This window comes from Diabrotica virgifera, chromosome 8 (assembly GCF_917563875.1).
Source record: "Diabrotica virgifera virgifera chromosome 8, PGI_DIABVI_V3a".
NCBI lineage: Eukaryota > Metazoa > Arthropoda > Insecta > Coleoptera > Chrysomelidae > Diabrotica > Diabrotica virgifera.
Genome location: NC_065450.1, coordinates 213256306 through 213281546, shown reverse-complemented (window position 1 = coordinate 213281546; position 25241 = coordinate 213256306). Strand labels below are relative to the sequence as shown.

Sequence of the window (25241 nt, the reverse complement as noted above, 5' to 3'; positions counted from 1 at the left end):
ATTAACAATACATAAATAAAGAAGAATGAATAAGGCCAATGCCTAAAAAACACCGCTAACTTACATTATTATGCTTCCAATTGGATTTCACCTTTTTTTTTTTTCACAAAAGTGTATTGATTTTTTAACCGCAATTCTTTTATTTTTTATCTTAGTTTGGTAAAAAATAATTTTGTAGATTTTTACAAGATCTATAAGGCTATTAATAATAAATCCTTTTAAAATCCTCACTCACAAAAAAAGATGACGTTGAAAGGCTTGGTAAATGTGGTTTTTGCATGTTATTACAAATTTTAATTGTCAATAGTTCACTCAATTTTTGCCGTAGTAAAAATTTTTGCAAAACAATATCTTGGGAATAATAAGCTACAATTTTATATTTAAATATTTTTTCGTATCTCTGATGCTAATCTTTCTATTCTGAAGGAAAGGGCATTTTTACCAAACTACAAAAACTTTTAATTCGCTTTTAACTCCATTTTTTAAACTTATCATTCTAAGCCGATCAAACTTCTAGAATCTCTTAATTATACATAAATAAAGAAGAGCAAATCAGGTCAATGACTAATTTTAATTAAGGTGGTGATTAGAGGGTTGTTTTCGATCACTTTTTGCTGAAAAAAAAATGGGGACACATTCTTTTCATTATAAGTCACTTAATTTTTGAGGTAGAGACTTTTTTATTTTTAGAGATAGATATTTTTAAATACTTTAAATTAGTTTCAAACAAGTTATCCTCGAAAAACGCATAGTTTTCCCGTCTTTTGACTTTGAAACTACAATATTTAGCATTTGACGAAGAAGAGCTAACATATAATAAAATATAGCTCGATTACTATTGGTCTTAAAGAAAACTGGAAAAAACGGTTGTGTTTATTTTTTCAAAAGGTACATTTTTGTTAAGTAAACTTGTTTTGATAACACGAAATCTTTTTGAGTTACTAGCAGAAAACTGATTAAAAACATTGATTTTTTCGATATAAAAATAACACTTACGATAGCGAATAAAAATCGAAAACTATTAATTTTATCAGAAAAATGTATAGAACGTTTTTTGCTTAAAATGAATGTTTTTACCAACTTTTGGGGTCCAAATATAATAAAAAAATTCCACCCCCGACACGGGGTGGCAACCACCCCCATGGTAAAAGCGCCTTTCTGCATCATATAGATTTTGATCCTTCGACTATCCACTACTTATTCTCGAATTTTCAAGCAAATCGATCCATTCTGTAAAAATTGCGAGGTTTTGTCCTATTTTAAGCTTCATTACTTGGACTAGTGTCCAAAAACGCTCTGATTTTTTCAGAATTTTTGCATCAAAATTGAGCTTAGGAAAAATATTTGAATTCACTATTCAAAAGCATTTTAGCTTTTGTAGTAGATCATTTTTGACAAACTTATAAATAATAATAATTTTTCGTATATGTTTTTTCAGTTGTTCTGACTGGCGAAGTTAGATTTGCTATTTTCTCACCGAAACTTCCTCAAAATTCGAGAAATCCCCATTTTTTGTTTGTCATTTCCAGTCAGGCAGTTTTTTTACCTTAGGAGTAAGCATAAGCATGGTTCTGAAAATGGCTTCCATAGCAATGATATTAGAAAAAATGGAAAAAATGGATGTCTTCCTGCATTACATATAAACATTTAGAAAAAAGAGGACTTGTATTATTTTGAGCATGTCCTGGTCTGAAAAAGGGAAAATCTGATCCCGATATTAGAAATTAAAAAAATTGTATCAAAACTCATTATTTATTGTTATAATAGTATACTGAATAGCATTTACGTGCTAAAAACATGGAGGAAAACCGAAAAATATTTTTTTAAACTTAAGAATTTTTCGGAGAGGAAATGGCAAATCTAAATCCCGCCATTCTAAAGAAAGAAAAAAATTACAAGAAAAATAATTATTTATAAGTTTGCGAAAAATGACGTACGCTACCCAGAATTTTTTTAAAAGTTCGATAATGTGTAAATAAATTTATTAAAATCAGCTAAGTACTTTCAGCATTTTTAATGCTATTATCATAGCTATCCTATAAAAAGAATAAGTTGAAGAATCTTATTCATAAAAAATTATAAAGTGAAACTTACGTCTTACAATTGTAACTACCTCAAATGAAGAGTAGTTTTTTTAGGCGCTCCATACATAGAGAGAAGAAAGCTAATTCCGTTGAAAATAACTTCTTGTGGAGTTGAATTAGTTTTTTTAAACTTCAACACATTGAAGTAATATAGGTTTAACACGTATTTTCACTCCGGAGTAGTATTCAAGACTAATTAATACCTCGAGGGTGTCATCTACCTGAATGATTTCGCCACCCAGGAAGATAAAGGTGTAAATTGCATAATAGTAGACAAACTAAATTTTCATAAAATTTATTACATATTGAAATGTTTATTAGTACTTAGCATTAAACATTTTGCCTAGAAAGTTGGCTTTCATTATTATGTTCAAACCCTTCTGAGAAAAGAATAAGTAGGGTGATTAGATTAGCCGACGTACCGATAGAACGTGTTTATTCCGACAAAAACCATCTTTACAAATTGAATAAGATGCATAAGTAAGAAGAATTATTAGAAGCTAATACTTTGTCATATCAATTTACTATTTTTGTTGGGAATAACCCGTAAAATTAAAATATTAATTCCTATTATTTTCGCGGTACATTCAATTTGTAAAGATTTTTTTGTTGGCACTGTAATATAATACAGCATACATTGCATCCCTCGGTAAACCGCAAGCTGTATAGTAGAAACATTATCATATTTATAATATCTTATATTATTATATGTAATATAAGTTAAGTTGACGATAGAATATTATGGTTACTTGTATTACAGCTTCAGTGATATATATACAGTTGAGTCCCTGAATCTTTACACGTGCGCCATCAATTAAAGCATATGAAATAAGTCGATGATAAGTCGGAAATTGAAATTTACTAAACGCAACAGCAAATCACTTACTGTCACTTGCTGTTGCATTTAGTAAATTTCAATTTCCGACTTATCATCGACTTATTTCGTATGCTTTAATTGATGACGCTCGGGTTGGATTTATGATAGATTTCATTTTTGATGGTATTTTGAACAATCCTGCCAATTTTCGGCTTGATGGTAATTATTGTAACCTCACTCCTATTTTTGAGTCTAACTAGACCGGTCTATATTAGGAAATGCTTATTTAGTAATTTTGCTGTTTTTCCAAAATTTTGGTTATTCAGTGTATCTTGACATCTTAACTTACCGTTAAATTTCTCGCAGACAATCCCCAACGCCATAGCTTGAGGCACAGCCAGACACATAGCCACTGCCCAGATGAAGATGATATACTTGATGGCTCTGTTTAGCTTCGAGAGAGTGTGCGACAGAAAAGGATGACAGATAGCCACGTATCGTTCCACTGTGAAAGCAGTGATTGTGAGCACTGTAGCGTTGGCCGATGTTTCTGCAGTAAAGCCCTGAAATAAACAAAAAAAGATAAAGAGTTTATAAAGTAAATTTTCAATGGATGTCTGAAGGGCGAAATAAATTGTGTGTTCTCGAAAATAGCGCACTAAGATCAGAAACAGATAAGGGATATTGTCGTAGAGCTTAGGAAGGTTTTTAAACGATATAAGCTAAAGTTAAATTATACAGGGTATCCACAAAGGTAGTTAATAGAAGTAAATTCTGTGTTAAAAATATTTTATTGGGTATAACATGTTCATTTTCTAAATCACAGGTTGAACTTCGTATCACTGATAGCTCATTTGTTTGATTAACTAAATTATTGTAAGCATAACGTAGGAAGAAACGTTAAACGTTTGTAATAATTATTTTACTCATTCCCCGTTAGAGGTCGTTCTAACCTTACTACGATATAAATAGTTTATTTTATACCGAAAAAATGGGAAGTTTTGATGTCAATTTGTCTTCTTGCATAGCGTCCTTGACAACGGGTAGACCTAGAAATAGCTATCGGAGGATAGCAGGAGACAGCTTTCTGTGTTTGTAATAATATTCTTCATACGCTCTTCCTCATGGTCCCCCTGATTTTTGTTCTTTAGAGTTCTTATAACATTGTTTACTTTGCTTAGTGTTAGCACAATCCGTTTTTTAGGTTTATTTCTGTGTTGTTTAAATTACGTGTTGGTCTCTATAAAATCTGGACAGTTTTCTGTAAGTAGCTCTTTGTAGTATTATTCGCACTCTTCTTCTGATATGTATTATATTTGGAATTTTGCATTGGTATTTTTTCTTGAAAATTTTAATATTTTCCAGGATTCAGATTTCCTTGGTCCTCCTATGTATTGTTCAATTTGTGCCCATATTCCTGCCCATTCTATTCTTCTGGCCATTTTTCGTTTAAATTATGTAAAAAATCAATGGGAAAATCCCAATTGTTGGCTGTATACCATAGTTTAAAAAACTCATACAGAAGTAAAAACTTCGAGATGTATTCTGGTATAAAATCGTTTATTTAAAAACTATTTAAAATGTCATGGATTGCAAAACGTTTTCGTTCTATACAGAACATCTTCAGTGCCTAGAGTGAAGTATTTCCACGTTAGTTTAAAGCAAAACTTTAAAATTGTGACTGTTAGATTGAAAAAATGTGGGAATACTTACATCCTGCCGAGTAGTTTGAAAGTAGCACACTGTATATAGTGTTAACCCCATCATATATGGCTTACATAATATAATATATTAAAATTTATATGATGGGGTTAACACTATATACAGTGTGCTACTTTCAAACTACTCGGCAGGATGTAAGTATTCCCACATTTTTTCATTCTAACAGTCACAATTTTAATCTTTTGCTTTAAACTAACGTGGAAGTACTTCATTCCAGGCACTGAAGATGTTCTGTATAGAACGAAAACCTTTTGCAATCCATGACATTTTAAATAGTTTTTAAATAAATGATTTTATACCAGAATACATTTCGAAGTTTTTACTTCTGTATGAGTTTTTTAATTATGTGTTTTCCAGTTTACACTTCTGTATGTCCCCTGGGGATTGGGTATTCATATTTTTCACGTCATAATCTTTAAAGGAAGAGAATTCTTTCACAAAAAATCCAAAATATAATCAGAGTTAATTTTGCTCTAAAAATCATCGATTTATTAAAAAAAATAAAATAAAATAAATAAGATAAAATAACAATATCAAAGTAGAATTTGTAACGAAAATTATTTAAAATTCTTTACTAAACTCAAATTAAAATGAACTCCATTTTCAATTGCGAACATTTAAATAAAAAAAAAGCAGTATAATACCCTTAGAAAACATGTGCCTCTAACTAAATAAAAAAATAACCAAACTGGTTACATAAAAGGACGTATCAACAAACAAAGCTTACACAGCAGAAGGATTAGAAGAAGGCACATTTTCAGAAGTAAATATAAATAGTGACAACTATTCTGAAACATCTATTTTAAGTAACCAGGTAGAAAATATTTAAAGAAACCGAGCACAAACAATAAACTGACAATAAAATACTTTTTCCGTCGTCCGTCCATTTATGATCAATTTTAACACCCGTAAAATAATTGATTAATGACCCATATTAATGAATGATTTTCTATTAATGAACGATTTCATTATAGGCAACACAACATAAATTGCTTGCATAATTTAATTAAACGCTCTGCGATTGGCAGTGACCTGTGGTGTAGGCAACCAAACATAGACCTATTTATATTCCCACTAAAAAATTTAAAATCAAGTAGCCGCTGTTAGTACTATCTGTCATTGTATGTCATTATTTCCTTTATTGTTTAAAATTCTGTGTATTTGAAAAATCAAAAGATAGATATATCTTTATTTCTGAAAAGTACGGTCAACGGAAAAGTTTTGTAACGAACTCGCGAATTAAAATGGCGATTAACAATCTCGAACATTAACGCGCTCGCGCCGCTCACGCGTTAAAATATCTCATTTGTTAATCGCCCTTATTAATACACTTCTTGGTTAAATAACTATAAACAAATTTCCTCCATTTAATTATGTTTTTATTAATAGTCTTTCTTTCCAAGGAAGGTAACAACTGCTACGCTTCAACCGTCTATTATGCTTTTTCTCATGAGCATTTTTCAGTGCGTCACAGTTTTTCGATTTCTTTCTAACGCATTAAATTGTATGTGACAGAAAAAAACGCACGTCGGTGATTATATTTCGTCGGTGACATTTATAAAATTTATTCTAGTTGTCAATAGATGGCGCCATAATCGAAAATAAAATAATTTGCGAATTATATAATATATCTACGAATATAATCTGAACAATTTAAAACACTATACAAATCAAAGAAAATACCATTTTATAAATGCAATTAACACAATTGATTTGATTTTATGCCAAATTGCAAATAAAATGTGACAACTGTCAGATTTAACTAAAATTTCATGTCACTTAAATATATATTATCACGGACTTATCTTTTTTTCTATCATTTGTGACGCACTGAAAAATGCTCATGAAAAGAAGCATACTACCCCCGTTTTTACCCAAGATACTCATTGTATGGGGCTTAAGATCTTACCCAACGCTTTTGTTTAGCTCAAAACCAAAACACTCACTTCTATATGAAGACTACAGGGGAAAAACAAGGAATGTCAATTTTTCATTAATTTTTGTTTTTCTCAATATGTGGTAGCAAAAACTGAGTACGATCGACTAGGCTATCGATTCCGGAGTCTATATAAACTTTCAAAGAATTTGTATCCAGGCGAAGAACCAGGATTGTCCGCACGCCACTGAACAAAAATAAGGAATGTTAGCAGTTTTTTTGTGCATTATTAAATTAATATAGATTCATATTATAGTAAGATTATAGAATAAGAATTGCTAGAATTCGGCTAAGAATCTCCTAAGTAGTTTTTAGATATAATAATAATTAAACCTTTATTGGTGTTTATCTCAATATGTATAAAATGTGACATTCCTTGTTTTTTCCCCTGTACTCTTCATATACAAATTTCCAGTACGATATTCGCCCTCTTCGTCATGAGGCAGATACATTTGTACCAAACTCCTCTGATACGTTAGAAAATATACAGGTTCAAATTAATGTACAGTACAACGTTAGGACATTCAAGACTCAAGATTTGACTTTGAAGATACACTAGACCAAAATTGTTTACGTGCGAAGGGAGCTCAGCAAAAATAGCCATGACAAAACAGAGTTTATTATTAGATTTTGCGCATCAACATTTAAATCAGTTAAGATTATCAAAACAAAAGAGTACCTTATTTCTGCCAATTAATATATTTATTCTGTTCTCTTTATCATTTTAGTTTTGGTATCTGGTACTAATTTTTGTAATATATTTTATTTTTATTTTATTATTATTATAATATCGCCGGTCCTGCATAAGAATGACGTAACTGCATATCGATGGGTTTTTGACAAAACATCGTAACCGAAAAACGCACATTTTACAGGAGACGACTTTTTCTTCTACCGACTTTTTGGTTAATATAATTAAAATTTTGAAACTATGATAAATTAGTACATAAAAAATATTAATTTAATAAAAAAAAACTGTAATATAACATTATTTTATTAAATTATGTAACCTACGATATTTTGTTAGACCTTGTCTGTGTAAATTTTAGTTGCAGTAACAAAACTAAGAAAACTTCTGTTGGAGTGAAAGTAAAAAGAAAGATATACTCCAACAGAAGTAAGGAAAAAGAAAAGAATAACTAGAGTATAGAAGTAATGGAACAAAATGAAGATGAAAGTATGAGTAATGGAAAGAAGAGAGTGAAGTGGCTTCTACGTTGAGAAGCCGCAGTGGAAAAAAATACTACTTTGCAGTAGTACTGAAGAAAGGGGGATTAAAAGGGATATTAGTAGAAGTGGGAAGATAAACATACGATAGTTTCAAGGTATCAATCTGTAAATGAATATTCATAAATAACGTAAGTATCTTAACAGAAAAAATATTATTAATAATAAAAATCGACAAAGAAAAATAAAATTTAATACGTATATTAATCTGTGTCTAATATGTAATTCAACTGATACGACGTCCCAAAAAATGTAATTTTTGAAAACTTCGTAGTTTTACAGAATTACTACCACTTTAAGAGGGTATTAGTCAAGTTTGAACAGATATTACAATTTTATAGGTGTTTTTTAAAGCTTGAGATGTAGTCTTTAAAATGCACTAAATTCTTTTGCTTTAGATATGAAATAAACAACTTCTTTTTGAGAAAATTAAGAAAGATGAAAAAAATGTAATACAATAACTCAAAAATATCAGTTAAAAAAATGTTTGTACAAAGTTATCAAAACCTTTTCTGTACAACTTACCTAAATACATTTAATAACAAGCTTAAAAAATTATAAATCTAATTTTTTTGAGCTCTTATACAGTATGTCTGCGTAACTTGGAACCTATTGGTAACTTTTTATTATCAGTTAAAAAAAAAATATCAGATATTAAATTTTATTAATTTCATATGAGGTACGTCAAAAAATATGAATCTTGTTCAAGAGCAGGTAAAGTAGCTTTATCAATATCGAAAATTTTTAATAAAAGAAGTTGTTTGAAATCAAAAGCTATGTTTCAATATTCCATGTATATTGGACAATTTACATTTGTTTCATGTTTCAGTGAACTTACTACAAGTTGATATATTTTTGTTGCAAATATAATATTTATGATATTTGCACAAGAACAACTAAAAAACATAGGTTATGTCATTACCAAATTAGTAAATTAGACTTAAAATTCAATTAAAAAACAATAAACCATAAAAACAAGTATTAAAAACTTACCGCATTTATTAAATAAGAGGATTTATCAAAACTACCACTATTTTCGTTTTAAATTGTTCTGGCGAAATAAAATTTGCACTGAATTCTAACGAATTTAAGATAACACTGAGTAATGTGCTGAGCCACTACAGGGTAGTTACGTCGTTATTGAAATACGCACCATTTTAGACCTTGTTTCAGATGAATAATGACGCAACTGTAAATAGGGTTGAAAATGGAGGGACTAAATTAAGATAATGTAATTCGGAACAATAGGGATGCAAATAAAACCCATCGCTGTAAGAATAAACGACATACTAAATACTTAAAAATAGTCTTTTTGTACAGAAAAATTTTAAATTCAAGAATGACGCAACTGTAGATAGGGTTGTAAATGGGGGATTAAATTAAGATAATGAAATTCGAACCAATAGGGATGAAACTAAAAGCTATAATTTTAAGAAAATACACAATACCAATGCTCCGGACGGTTACTCTTTATTTAATCAGTATTGTAAATATTTAAATATTTTTAGATGAAGAATGACGCAACTGTAAAAAGGGTTTAAATTGGGGGATTAAATTAAGATAAAGTCGAACCAATAGGAATAAAAATAAAAACTATAATTGAAAAAATAAACGCCATGCCGATGCTCCTGAACGATTACTTCTCATTAATCCCTATTTTAACTATTTAAAAATCGTTGTTTTTGGTCTCCTGAGAAATTTGGCTTTTTTCAGTTACGTCATTCTTATTCCGGACCGGCGATATATTATTACTAAAGCTCCGATTATAGGCAAAATGCCTTTTTTGCCTATTTTGCCTATTATAATTGTTTTTTGAACTTTTTGCCTTTTTTCGTAAATTCCGCCTATTTGAGCCTTTTTTAAAATTTCATGGTACTACCCATGATATTATTCTATTACTAAACCATTCTATAATAAAATTTTGGGTCAATAATAAAATATCAATGGTTTGTTTATATAACAGATTTCTAGGAAAATGTTCCTGATCGAGACTTGAGGGTTAACTATTTGGAAATCCCTAAGCTTTATTTTTGCACGATTGATCATTTTTGACTGTTTACCGTGACAGATTTTACGTCAGTAGGTGACATCAGATTTTACGTCAGTAGGTGACATTTACTAGCAACTCGACGGTACGTAATTCACTTACTGTACCGAAAGAATAAAGAAAACTAACGAATTATTTATTAATATTGAAACTTATGGTACAATTTGTTAAATTATTTAATGAAATCCCACTTGTTTGGGCCGTGGTTTCACTTCTAATAGAAACTCCTGCAGAATCGCATACATTAGTAGTATCCAACATTTTTCTCTTCAAATACGCGATCAAAGTTGAAAACTTGGAAATATCAATGCCATCATAAAGAAAAACGGTGGATTTAATCATTGAATATTCTGCCCAGAGGCTTCCAGGAGCTTTCAACTGCATATGTCTTTGAACGAAATATGCCAATAGAGTCTTTTCTTCGATTCTTAAATTCTTGCATTCGCACCATTTTTTAAAACTTTGGTAGGTATTTTGATAACGGATTTTGGATTTTTCGGGAATAATTGCGGAACACCCTTCTTCCCAAGCCCGTTCAATTTCTTCAAATTCACTTTCGCTCATATTTTAATTTATAATAATCAAAATTGTACTTAAAATTATTGACAAGTAAATAAAAACTCAATTCTCCATTGTTGTTATGCACCCTAGTTATTACCTAACAACCAAAGTATCTGTCTTGATAAAATGAATGAAACTAGTCAATATGACGAAAATGTTTAATTTTATAATTTATAATGGTATCAATCGTGCAAAAAACGTTATAAGCATGTCGAACGTTAAGGGTAACCGATCTCAGACAATAATTGGAGTCGTCGCTCCGCTCCTCCTCCAAACAATTGTCTTCGATCGGTATAAAACCCTTACCGTTCTCCATACTTAATATACTATAGTTTATTATCAGTTGTACAGTCGGTTACTGTATCAGAGTTTAGTCACAAATTGCTATATCCTAGTTTAGTTTTGTTGCGTATACCGAAAAGCAAAGAACACGTTTTAAAACGTTTTAGACATTTGTGTGAAAATATGACATCTAAATAAAGGCTATGGATCGCACCTTATTCGGAACTTTCTCTAGAAGGAGATGGAGCATTTTGTAAACCATGCGGCAAATCGGTAAGTTTTATTTTTTCTCTTTTTTTCTCGTCCCAAAACATAACTAAATTCTAAAAGTACTAAAAAAGTACTTTATTGACCAGCATTGTGGAACCCCACTTCATAAACGTAATTTGGAAAAATTAAATTCCTCTAAGTTAGCCCAAATATCTCTGCGGGATAGTTTGAGCAGTTCAAAAAAAAAGGAGGAAGACGCATTTAAATTTGATTTATGCCAGATGATGATTGCATCCAACATTCCTCTATATAAAGTTAATAACCCTATTATAGTTTGAAATGCTTTTTCGAAAAATATCTTAATAAATCCTTACCGGACGAGAGTACATTGAGAAAACATACTGTGGAAAAATGTTATGTGGAATGTATTTCAAAAATTAAGCGGGAGTTAGAGGGCAATTTTTTGTATATTATCGTGGATGAAACGACAGATGTATGCGGCAGGTATATAGCTAATTTAATGATTAAAATTTTGAACGAAAACTTTGCGAGAAAACCTTATTTAGTTGCCGTTAAAGAATTGGAAAAAACTAACAATTTAACAATAAGTCGATTTATACAAGATAGTTTAACAAACCTCTTTTTACCCAACCATATACCAGTGAATAAAATAGTTTTAATGCTTTCAGATGCTGCGGCATATATGTTAAAAGCTGCTGTTAATTTAAAGATTTTTTATCCTAATTTAATTCATTGCACTTGTGTAGCCCACGGGGTAAATAAAATTGCTGAAGGAATAAGAAATCTGTTTCCGTTGGTAAATAATTTTATAAATTTTATGAAAAAAGTTTTTGTAAAGGCTCCGTTGAGGGTGCAAATATATAAAGAAAGACTTCCCGGTGTCCTTTTGCCACCTAAGCCAGTAATTACAAGGTGGGGAACCTGGCTCGAAGCAGTTTTTTTTACTTTGAACACTGCAATGAAATATAATTAGTTATGTCAGAATTTGATGATGATATTTCCGAAGCCATTCGAGAAGCAAAAAAAATATTAAAAACTCCCAAATTGAAACAGGAACTCGCTTATATCAATGACAATTATAAATAAATAGTTACCACAATTACCTTATTAGAAAAACAAGAGATAAATTTATGTGAGTCAGTACAATTAATAAATAATTTAAAGACGAAAATTAAATCGGCACCTGGAAGTAACGGTCAATTAATTTTTAAAAAAATGAAATAGGTTTTCGACAAGAATGAAGGTTTTTCGTTTTTATTTAATGTTGCTAAAGTTTTGAATGCGACATTTTCCGAGGAATTACAAATTATGCCAGATTTATTATCCGCTGTGAAATATGCTCCAATTACATCTGTCGATGTCGAACGTTCATTTTTAATGTACAAATTAATTTTAAGTGATTGAAGACATAGTTTTAAGACCGAAAATATTGAAAAACATTTAGTTGTTTCTATTAATGATAAAATTTTAAGTGGTTATAAATAATAAGTTATATTCCTTTATTGCCTATATTTTGCCTAAATGTTAATATTCCTGCATTTTTTAATAAAAATCTTTGCCTATATAGGCGCCTTTTTCTTCAATTTTTGTTGCCTATAAATCCGAGCTTTAATTATTACTATTCTGTCACTGATCTATTAACTTTAAAACCGACCTGATACTCACCTAGTTTATCTTCAGCAAATCTGTATCTCGCTTAGCATCCTAAGTAACACCTGTGTAATTTCATATGACAATCTATCCCTCTTTATATATGGGACACAATAAAGCTTTATTCCAATCTTTGGGGATATTTTCCTTTTTCCTTATGCTATTGACTAGGTTAACCCTCCGTTACTTGCACGCGGTGTATGAAAATAGCCCTCTAAATAACTTCCTATAACGCTGATTTTAATGGAGATCTTGAATTGCTGCTGTATGTACCTCTTCAATTTGTGGGTGAAGTCCAGGTACAGTGTAAAAAAGAGTATTGTACTTTTATTTTTAGGCAACACGGTGCGGTACACCAGGTGTGAGTATTTGTGCACAAATTTTTGTGTTTAAATCAGACATCGATAGTTTTAATTAGTAAGGTAATTTAAGGTCTCTTTCTTATTTTCCATATTTAGATCTCTTCCATATTTAGATATGGATTACGAGAAGGAGAAGCAAATATTATAAAATTTATTTGAGAAAGTATTGACTGACGAGGAAACGTATGAAGATGATGATTACCAAAGTTACTTTTTAATAAAGTAATATAATGTTGACACAAACGCATATCTACAAAATTATATGATCATATATTCATTAAATAATATATTGGTACACAATTTTGCAAGAAATTTTTTTAAATATTGATGACACATATTTTTGGACCCGGTGTTCTGCACCGTGCGCAAGTATTGGATCACAAAAAATTGGCGCGAGTAACGGAAGGTTAAACAAGAGCTAATAATTCAGATAAACCATAACAAAGCTCTACTTGCGTCCCCTCGCAGTTTTTATATATATTTTTTTTCTAAATAACGTAATAATTCTTTTTAAACATCTAAAGCTTTGATTGATATTAAAAACATTTTAAAAAATTATCCGATATTTAACCAATTATTACGGATTTCGTATAACCAAATCCGTAATACATATATTTAACCGCGAAATCTAAATCCTCAGGTTTTTATCAATCTGTATAATCCGATTTCCACAGCAAAATCTTTTGCTTCCACTTCGTGGCCATTATAACGCGCCGCTGTCGACGATAAAGATGAATATCGGTGATTTATTTGCTTCTTTTCGGCTCTTTTTCACGCGCGTGTATGCACGTCAGAATGGATAAAAAATTATGTCGACTCAAGAGACAGGATATATTATTATGGAATTATATATAAAGAAGATTAGCGGTCTCTTACGAATTGGTCTGGACAGAGACTAATAAAAAACACAAGCGTACTTGAAAAGCAATAAAAAAACCTTGCACTGTGTGTGAGGAGGCAACATGCAAACAGCCTTAAATCAAACAAAAATAAAAACTTAAGTTAGATGTTCTGATGCATTGTTCTATTATATTCTAGGTGGTTTATTCTATCTGGTTAATGCAAAAATAATATATTGTACAACAAGTGAGAAAAAAGACATATTCCTCACGAGCACAGAAGTTTGTTGCCGCAAATCAAGCGAGGGAGAAATATGTCATTTTCTCACATGTACACTGTATTTTTTCCTATGCAGGTTGTTTCATTAATAATTGTCCATATAGTTACTGGAGAAAAATGTAGTTCCTTACAGAGCTACACGGTGTTTTATCTAAAAATTTAAAAATTATTTTTGCTCAGAATTTTAAAACTATTTGACGTATACTTTTCATACTAGTATAGCTACTGTACAAACTACTAAATTATGTTAAACAAACGTTTCTGGCTATTACAAGAGGCGTACGAAGGGGGAAAGTGAATGGTTGACCCTTTCCATATTCTACGCCACTGGCGGAATTGCTATTTTAGTTCAATTTTTGGATTCTCCGATACTTTCTGTGAAAGTAATATACTCCTCATTCGTAACGATAAAGTCATTAGTTTTCGAGATCTTTAAAGTTAAAAATGAAACGACACGATTATTTTGATTAATGTATTGTGTCGCTTCATTTTTAATTTCAAATAGGTATCTCGAAAACTAATCATTTTATCGTTACGAATGAAGAATATATTATTTAAATAAAAAGTATTGGAAAATAAAAAAAATACAGTAAAATAGCGATTTCGTCAGTGGCGTAGAATTTGGGAAGTGTCAACCAGCCACTATCCCCTGTCGTACGCCTCTGGTAGTAGCTGGAAACGTTTGTTTATCTTAATATAGTAGGGTGTACAGTACCTACACTTTCTGCCAAGTATGATAAGGATATGCCAAACAGTTTTAAAGTACTGGGTACAAATAATTTTTAAATTTTAATCATATGAATCATATCATAAATTAATCAAAATAACTGTGCCGTTTCATATTTAACTTCAAATATTTCGAGAACTAAGGACTTTATCGTTACCAATGAAGAGTGTATTATTTATGTAGAAAGTATTGGAGAATCTAAAAATGGCACTAAAATAGTAATTCCTCCAGTGGCGTAGAATTTGAGAAGGGTCAACCATTTACTATCCCCTGTCGTACGCCTCTGGTATTAGCTATAAACGTTTGTTTATCATAATTTAGTAGGATGTGTAGTAGTCGCACTTTCTGCCAAGTATGAAAAGGACACGTCAAATAGTTTTAAAATGCTGAGCAAAAATAGATTTTAAATTTTCAGATAAAACACCCCGTAACTCAGTAAGGAATCACATTTTATTTAAGTGTTTTAGGTTAAATCTTCGTATTTTGTGCTAAGATTTCTTCAGTTATTATATGGACAATTATTAATGAAACACCCTGTATATGCGTTTTTGTCAAGAGATCAAACCTCAAAATTAAATAATTTATGCTTTGAGGTATATTATATGCCCAAATTTAAATAAAATATTATATATACACATACAGGGTGGGGCATTAGTGTGACAAAGTCCAATTACTCGTTTGTGGTAAGAGACACGAAAAAAAGTTATTTAGGTAAAAGCTGGGGCACACATAGTATCAGATTTTTAAAATATTTTCAAATATACAGGGGCGTCCGTATTGACAGGGTGACACAAACTTATGTTTTTTTAAATAGAACACCCGTATATTTTTACATTTTTGGATTCTCCTCGATGTTTTCTTTCTTAAAATATATGGGTTTGTGATATTATACGAGGTAGTTTAAAAGTTAATTACGTTTTTTTGTTAATTTCGTAGCAAAATCTACACCCTGTAGAATTGTAGTGATTTGACATCAAACTTTCTATTTACTTTCAAACGATTTTTAGTATAGTCTGCTACTGTTAATCATTAATAGTATAGCGAAATGTTTAATTTTAGTATACAGGGTGGGTCGAAACTCGGAGTGAGTATTTTCTGAGTTTTCTTAAATGGAACACCCTGTATTTTAGTATTGTAATGAAATTATGTTATATGGTACTTTTTTATTTCTTAAGCATTCCCTATACCTAAGTGCTTTAATTTGTAAGTTATTCGTCATTCTTTAAGCAAACATTAATTGCAACAAAAATTACGTAAAATTTCATTAGGTAGCCGTGAAAATATCCAATAAAAAGTAATTTTTCGAAAAAAAAATACATAATAATCTAGCCTGATCCTTAATTTATTAATATTGGATGAGATATCCAAATACATTCGTAGTTAAAGTTGTTGGTGCTTAAAATATGAATCAAACATACAAAATTCTGCCTAGTTGGCTATGACACAAAATTTGCTTAAACATTTGACATTATACTATTTATATTGTTCCAGTTGATTTGATGCCATTACTAATATTAATTTTTCTAATGAGGAACGGATTAAAATGGCTTTGTGCTAGGAGGGTACAACAAAAATTAGATACTTGCAATAAAAATTTATCATCAGCAATTCCCTGATAGACGACAACCAAAAAGAGAAACTTTTGAAAGTATACTAAAACGGTTTCAACAGACTAGATACATATATTGTAACAACGGTTGTACCAATATGCAGATCCTCAGTGACACTAAGGATTACATTTAATTGCTGTTTTCTTCACTTACAATAGTTTTTATTCGAGCAGATTTATCATAATCTAAATGATCAGTCCGTTGAAACCGTTCTAGTATATTTTTAAACGTTTCTCTTCTTAGTTGTCTATCAGGGAATTTCTGATGAAAAATTCTTATTGCCACTAGCACATTTTTGTTATATTCCACTAGCACCAAAATCTTATTAATCAGTTTCTCATAAGGAAAATACATATTAGTAATGGTAACAAAGCAACTGGATCTATAAAAATAGTATAATGTCAAATTTTTAAGGAAAAGTGTCATAGCCGACTAGGTAGAATATTGTATGTTTTTATTAATATTTTGCGCACCAACAACCTTAACTACGAATTTATTTGGATATTTCGTCCAATAGTAATAAATTAAGGATCAGACTAGAATATGACGTATTTTCTTTTCCAAAAATTATTTTTGATTAAATATTTTCACAGCCACCTATTAAAATTTCACGTAATTTTTCTTACAATTAATGTTTGGCTTAAAGAATCACGAATAACTTACAAATTAAAGCACTTAGGTATAGGGAATGCTTAAGAAATAAAAAAGTACAAGTCATTTCATTACAATACTTAAATACAGGATGTTCCATTTAAGAAAACTCAGAAAATACTCATTCCGAGTTTCGACCCACCCTGTATACTAAAATTAAACATTTCGCTATACTGTTAACGTTCAACAATAGTAGACTATATTAAAAATCCTTTGAACATAAAATAAAAATTTGATGTCAAATCACTAAAATTCTACAGGGTGCAGATTTTGCTGCGAAATTAACAAAAAAACGTAATTAACTTTTAAACTACCTCGTATAATATTATAAAACCATATATTTTAAGAAAGGAAACATCGAGGAGAATCCAAAAATGTAAAAATATACAGGGTGTTTTATTAAAAAAATCAAAATTTTGTGTTACCCTGTCAATACGGACGACCCTGTATATTTGAAAATATTTTTAAATTATGGTACTATGTGTGCCCCAACTTTTACCTTGATAACTTTTTTTCGTATCTCTTATGACAAACGAGTAATTGGACTTTGTCACACTAATGCCCCACACTGTATATATGTAGGTATTTAATATTCTGAATATTCATGTACCTGCTTTATTTATTTCAAATTATAATTCACAGTTATATTTAAACAGTTTTAAAACGTAATTCTTAGTAAGTTTTTCTGTAACACATTTTGTTTGACAAAATAATTGTTTTTGTATTGTGCATGTTACCATGGAGACGGCGCGGCGATCATGTGTATGGGAAACCGGCAATAGGGACTTTTTTCACTGCAATGGCCGACTTTGTTTCGTTTTGAATATATGTAAGTAGTGAGATAAGGGGCACGTTGTACCGGGTGTCCACTTATATTTTCCCCCATTTTAACTGCCTATAACTTCTAAACGGCTCAAGATCAGGCCCGACCAGAGGGGGGGCAGGGGGGGCAAAATCCCCGGGGCCCGGGGCCCAAGGGGGCCCGGGCCCGGCCGTTAGCAAATTTAAAAAAATTCCTTTTATTAAAATATTTTACAACAGATTGAATTTGCTTGCGGTTTTAATTATGAAATTATTATAAGGAATATTATGCATTTGGAAAAGGCAATATGCAAGAAATCATTTCTTTGCATAAGTTACAATTAATAAAAATATATCGGGAATACATTGCGCGTGGAAGCTCCTGATCGGAAGCTCGCTCTATCGGCCACTGCCACACGATTCGCAGAAGCGCTGACCTTGGCGCGACGTCTGTTTGTTTACGAGTTTACGTCCTGGACTCACTACCATTCCCATATACCCCCTTCGTCACAGGTTTCAATTGCAATTTTCGGCAGTTCGGCACTTATGTGGAGTATGCGCTGCTGAGAGTTGTACTGAAGCACAGACTTTCTTTGGTGTTGTTCAGAATATGTACAATTTATTCAGTTGCAGCCCGAAAAGATGGGAGCTTCTGAAAGAGATAGTAGGATCTTCACTGCACTCATTGTCTGATACGAGGTGGAGTGCTAGAGTAGAATGTGTGAAACCAATAGCGGCATACATAGGCAAAATCATTGAGGCAGTTTCATCATTGTTGAATCTTAACGTAACTGTTGAAACGAGAGCCACAATCAATGGGGTTTTAGAAAATCTTAACACCTTCAAGTGCATCCTCATGGCGTCAATTTGAGTGAAAGTGTTGGTACCCATCAACTACAGAAGTCAACTACTTCAAATTATGGACGCTACTTTGGATGTTGAGAGTAGTAATATAGAGAGCCTAATTGATGATTTAAGTGCCTTAAGAAATAACTGGGACAAGATATTGTCTGAATGCAAACATGTTGCAAATGCTTATGGTATCGAACCGGAACTCTCCACTTCCCGTGCGAGAAAGAGGAAGACTTTTCACGATGAAGCAGCTACAGAAGATGTAATGTTAAATTTATCTCCGGAAGAACGCTTCAAAACAGAAGTTTTTTTACACAATAATTGATGTTTTGGTGGCCAACCTGAAAACGAGGTTCACAGCACTGAGAGAAATCGAAATGAAATTTTCATTTTTATAGAAGTATAACGAAATGGACGAGAATACGATCTCAGAAAGTTGTGTAATATTCGCCGAAGAGTACAATTCAGATGTAAGCAGGGATCTAGTTGATGAAATGATTTACTTGAAAACTGTTAGTAAATCAAACATCTCAGATACGTCGCTGAAACCAGCAAAACTTTTGAACAAGCTCGTGTCCCTTAATGTGACAAATCTTTTCCCCAATGTGTGCATTGCTCTTCGTATATTCTGTTGCCTACCAGTATCCGTTGCTCAGGCCGAGAGATCATTTAGTGTTTTGAGCCGAATTAAGAATTGTTTAAGATCTACTATGGATCAACAACGATTATCTGATTTGGGACTGTTAAACATAGAGTCGAAACTTGCAAAAACTCTTGATTTCGACCACGTGATCCAAAACTTTGCGGATATGAAAGCAAGAAAAGTTATGTTGTAACTAACAGTTCTATTGTAAATAATTAAAAACAAAATTTAATGGTTAAACTGTTTTAATTTTCTTCCTTCCTGTGTCAATAGCATGAGTGTTCACTATTACATATCCCAGTTTATGAGTTATCAGATTTTTGGGAATTTTCGTTCAACTGGGTTTGGGGGGGGGGGCCGGCCGGGTCTCATCCCCGGGGCCCGGCCTGGCTCTGGGCGGCCCTGCTCAAGATAGAAATATGCGGTTTTCGCTGAAATGTTTTATTTTAGTAAAAGTTTTGTCTGAATCGCATGAATTTTTTATATCGCTTTCAAATACGAAAAAAAATGGCGGATCTTTGAAAAAAACGTTGTTGAGCAACGAAATTGAAAGTGGTTATTCATTTTTGATTTACATTTACTCTGTGTGGAGTATGAAGGGAACCATTCTCGTTGGAACTTTACCGCGCTGAGCAGATGGGACGTGAATTGTAAAGTGTAGAATTCCCGCATCTTCCTTAGTCTCAGCATCCGTATGGCTTGCAAATTGTAGGAGCCTCGGAGGTGTAACCAGAGAAGGTTCCCGTTGTTTTCATTCTGGTGGGGTGTAGAATAGCATTATGTTGTTTTATATGCCATTAACCCGCCATTACACGCGCTATGAGGGAATCCCTCACCATATTTGTTTATAAGCAATGAAATTGTGTAAACTAATACGATAACCTTAAGCACCCAGGAATGCCTTTAGCATGGTTCATGAGAGGGTATGAAAAAGTTATAGAATATTTCAGGCGGTCAGTGTGCTGTGTAATAGTTGAAAGAAGAGACATCCCTCTTCAAGTGAGGGAATTCCTCACTGCGCGTGCAGTCACGGTGAAATCACGTTTCTGTTATCTCAAAGAAACTTTTAGGTTTTTATTTAATATTTAGGTAGGTTTAATTAAAATATTATTGTTTGGATTAGGTTAGGAACAGTGGCACATCGAGAGGGGGGTTTGAGGGTTAAAATCCCACCCAGAGCATATAGAAATATATATAAAAGAAGGTAGGAAAATGTAACTTGTCTTTCACAAATAATACAAAAAACTTTCGGTGCCCAAGCAAACCCCCTCCCCCCAGAGGAAAATTCTAGGTGCGCCACTGGTTAAGAACCCATTTTTAAATTTACCTATTCTAATTGGGAAATAAGCCACAATTTAACTTGAAAAATTGATTTTATTGACGTTTCGAATTCCACCTCGGACGTCGTGATCAAAATACAAAATATTAATAGTTAATTACATAAATGCCACAAAGAAATAGCTTCAGAACAGTTGTTAATTTTAATTTGTATTTTTAGTAAAAGAATTCGCGTAAAGAACGTTAATTTCTTCAGTGGCTTGCTGAAATTGAAAATTAAGAAAACTGGCCTCTGATCTATATTATTTTTACTTTTGTTTTGTTAAATTAATAAAAAAAATTGGTTTACGAGACTTTCTATAATATGTGAGTACAATCCATTTTATATTTATACATGTTGACATTCATTCTTCCTCGAAATAAGTCGAATTTATGTAGGTGAGGGCGACGCTCATACGCGTGCAACCACGGCACAATAGAAGACGCGTGTAACGGCGGGTTAAAGTGAAAACTTAGTCTTTTTATTTTTTTATGTTTTTCGCAATTATTGCTACTTTGTAACAAGGGTAACAATTTTAAATAATTTTAACTAATCTTATGTTGTAGGAAATTTAATTACGCAACTTTTATTTTAGTGCAAGTTTTCTCGGAAGTGAATAGTCTTATTCAGTAATTTTTCCTTCAATTTTTGACATTTTGAATATTTAAACAATGTTCCGGACCTTTTTGAGTGGGAGGATAACTCAAATATTATTATATGGGTAAATTACAAGCAATTTCTGCAAAAAAATATGAGTCACCTCTTAACGTCCATCTCAAAACAGATCCGCCCTGGACTATATACTAATTTTCAGACAAATCGTAGATCCAAAAGTGTTTTTGATCCAAAGTTGAGTGATTTGACCTAATATTTCAATTAATCAAACTCTACCTACCGGTCAACTGAATGTTTAAACTATTAGTACCTATAATGAAAGTTTTTATAGTAAATATTAAAGTCATAATTTTTGAAGCGCATTCTGCTAACAATAGAAGTTTCAATTTATTTTACGTCAGACAAAGCATATGTTGTTCCCATTAGTTGATTAGTGCTAATAAGTTTTCTTTCTTTTTGTATACATGTGTCAATCATCAACTACACATGTCGGAAAAGTCCAAGTATATTTTTATACATAGATTTATTTGCTTTGGAACTAATTTAGATAATTAATAAGACATTTTTCTAGTGCTGCAAAGTATTTCAAATATACAGTGAGGACGTTTGAGTTGGAATAAATTCATTTTCTCTAGAATGGGCGACTTTGGAGATATATCCCGATTATAATTTTTAAATATGTAAATATAAATATAAATATGTTTTAAATAGATAAATTTTAATTTTTTTGGCATATATATCATGCTAGTGACGTCATCCATCTGGGCATGATGACGTAATCGATGATTTTTTAAATGAGAATAGTCGATATAGCTCATTCGAGAGGTTATTCATTTCTCTATTCACTAGTATAAACATTAACATAATTATTTATAAAGTGTGCCCCAAAAAAATTTTTTGAGTTAAATTAATTGAGACAAAAAAAAAGAATGCATGTAATTTATTTACCGCAAAATACATTCTACTTCTGTCAGAAAACAAGAAAAAAATGTTAAATTAAAAAATAAACATTGCTCTTCGCTTAAATTAAATGTTCAAACTGCTAATGGTAGGGGAGCAAAGTATGCTAAATGTGCAGTCACTCGAGCGCTTTGGGGATCTATGGGGTTGTGATTATTAGGTCCAAAAACTAAAAAAAGTTAAGTAAAATTTTCCATTTTAGTGGGGACTTGCCATTTTTTAATTTAATTTTCCATTTCCAACAATGGTTTTTTCCGATTATAGCGCCATCTATCCATAGTTCGAAAAAATGTTTCGAATAAAAGTTGCTTATTTTTACGTAAATAATCCAAATCGGCAATACAAATTTGGGGCTCCTATTTAAGATTTTAAAGTAACTCCCCACCCCACCTACTTGGGGGGTCGTGTTTGGTATCATTCGATAGATTTTTCAAAAATACTGAATAAGTGTATTTTGCAGTTTTTCGATCTGATGTTTATTTTGCGAAATATCTCAGAATTTGTATTTAAAATTTTAAACTTACCCCCCACCCCTCTACGTGGGAGGTCATGTTTGGTATCATTCGATAGATATTTGAAAAATATTGAAAACGTAGTTTTTAGTTTTTCGATCTGACGTTAATTTCGCGAAATATTCGCCTTTATTTTGTGAAATTTTTGACTCACCCATTTCCTTACGCCCCGCTCAAATCGTCAGATTTTTGAAATATACACTCGACTGCATGTACTTAACTTACCTTATCTTAATCTGATAATTTCGAGTATTTTTAATGATAGATTTTTTTTTCGGATCCCCCTTAACGAACTCCCCTGTGTTAAGAGCCAATATATGGTAGAGGTACATCTGCAGGGTACCAGGTTTCTCCCCATATGATAATCTGACGCGCTCGAGTAACTGCAAAAATCCCCGCTTGGGCTCCCCTACCATAAGAGACAGGTGGGAGGCAGCTTTAATATCGAATTTAAGCGAAAAACAGTATTTTTTTATTAAATAAACATTTTTTTCCTGTTTTCGGACAACAGTAAAATGTATTTAGAAATAAATAATTTATATACACTCTTCTTTTTATCTCAATTAATTTAATTCAAAAAAATTGGGCACCCTGTATAAATAATTATGTTATTAGATAAAGGCATTTTATATTTAAATAAATATTTAAAAATAAAATCTTTAGATTTCTTCATTCGGAAAGAGATTCTCTCTTATACCTATTACCCATCCTTCTAAAATTTGCAAGGAATAAAGGGTGATGAATGCAGAGACATGGGGAGTCTATATGGTTGCACTCCACAACACATTAATTCAACGAGGCAAAGATGGACAAATCTGTTTCCAAGTACTCAATACGTGAGTAACAACTCAGGTAGATAAAGGCATTTTATATTTAATTTCCAATTAGAGATCATTACCATCTCTATATGGATCATTTCGAACTTCTGTTCTCCTCAGGAGAGCTTGTAATGATGTTCTGAATCGAAATTAGACATATTTGCCAAGTATGCCAATTACAAAGAAATAATCAACATTTAGACGCACTCGCGACCTCTATTAAAGCAACGACGAAACAAAAAAACCTGAATTTTCAGACAAATAAATATTTAAAAATAAAATCTTTTGATTTCATAATTCGGAAACAGGTATAAGAGAGAATCTGTTTCCGAATTAAGAAATCCAAAGATTTTATTTTTAATTATTTATTTGTTTGAAAATGGAGTTTTTGGGTTTCGTCGTTTCTTTAATAGGGGTCGCGAGTGCGTGTAAATGTTGATTATTTCTTTGTAATTGGCATACTTGGCAAATATGTCTAATTTCGATTCAGAACATCATTACAAGCTCTCCTGAGGAGAACAGAAGTTCGAAATGATCCATATAGAGATGGTAATGATCTCTAATTGGAAATTAAATATAAAATGCCTTTATCTACCTGAGTTGTTACTCACGTATTGAGTACTAGGAAACAGATTTGTTCATCTTTGCCTCGTTGAATTAATGTGTTGTGGAGTGCAACTTATAGACTCTCCATGCCTCTGCATTTATCACCCTTTATTTCTTGCAAATTTTAGAAGGATGGGTAATAGGCATAAGAGAGAATCTGTTTCTGAAATTAAGAAATCCAATGATTTTATTTTTAAATATTTATTCGTTTGAAAATGGAGTCTTTTGGGTTTCGTCGTTTGTTTAATTGTGTTATTGTTTACAATAGTGCATAGAACATTGCATTACCTTTCGAATGAGCTATCACACGACCCTTATTCTCATTTAAAAAAATCATCAATTACGTCATCATGCCCAGATGGATGACGTCACTTGTATGATATATATGCAAAAAAAATAAAACTTAAAAATAAAAATCGATTTGTTTCGGAATTTATCTCTGGAGTCTTCCATCGAGAAAATGAATTTATTCCAACTCAAACGGCTTCACTGTGTAATAAAATTGGTTTAAGATTAAAAAAAATACCAATACAAATGACCAATAAATAAATAGTAATAAATATTTATTTATAAAAATATGAAACAGTTCTTGAAGTATGCTTTTTGCGAACGCACGCGATTTTTAGAGCACGAGCGACAACGGAGCGAGTGCTGTACATCGCGTAAGTTCGCAAAAAGTACTTCACGCACAGTTTCACACAATATTTTATCTATGATGAACAAATAAAAAAACTGTAACTCTTCGTCACTGTAATTTATTTCTACTCTACAATTTTCAGAACTTTGATATTTAAAAATTCTAAGTTCTTTCAAACCACAAAACTGTCAAAACTTTTGTCGTAATTTATTGCTCATTATGTCATGACCATGACAACGCGAAAGTTAAGGATATTTAATTATATAAAAGTGTGTCAAAAACAGTGCGAAAAAGTAAGTCCCATTTAAAATACATTGTTGCTTCACGCAGACTTTAAACACTTCACGCACTGCAATCAATGATAACAGTTTTCACAAACTAAAAATTTATACATAATATGACATAGAGTAGATAAAATATTTTTTAGAGCGTGCAAAAATGTCCACTTTCTCG

General features: G+C 31.5%; 1 protein-coding gene across 1 annotated transcript in view; it reads right to left on the bottom strand.

Moving 5' to 3' along the window:
- LOC114324560 (pyrokinin-1 receptor-like) overlaps positions 1–25241 on the bottom strand; it is an 82515-nt gene that overhangs the window by 14654 nt on the left and 42620 nt on the right. Inside the window, exon 2 of the mRNA XM_050659205.1 lies at positions 3239–3464. Within this exon, the coding sequence (XP_050515162.1) occupies positions 3239–3464 (226 nt within the window). The remainder of the gene's footprint in view (positions 1–3238; positions 3465–25241) is intronic.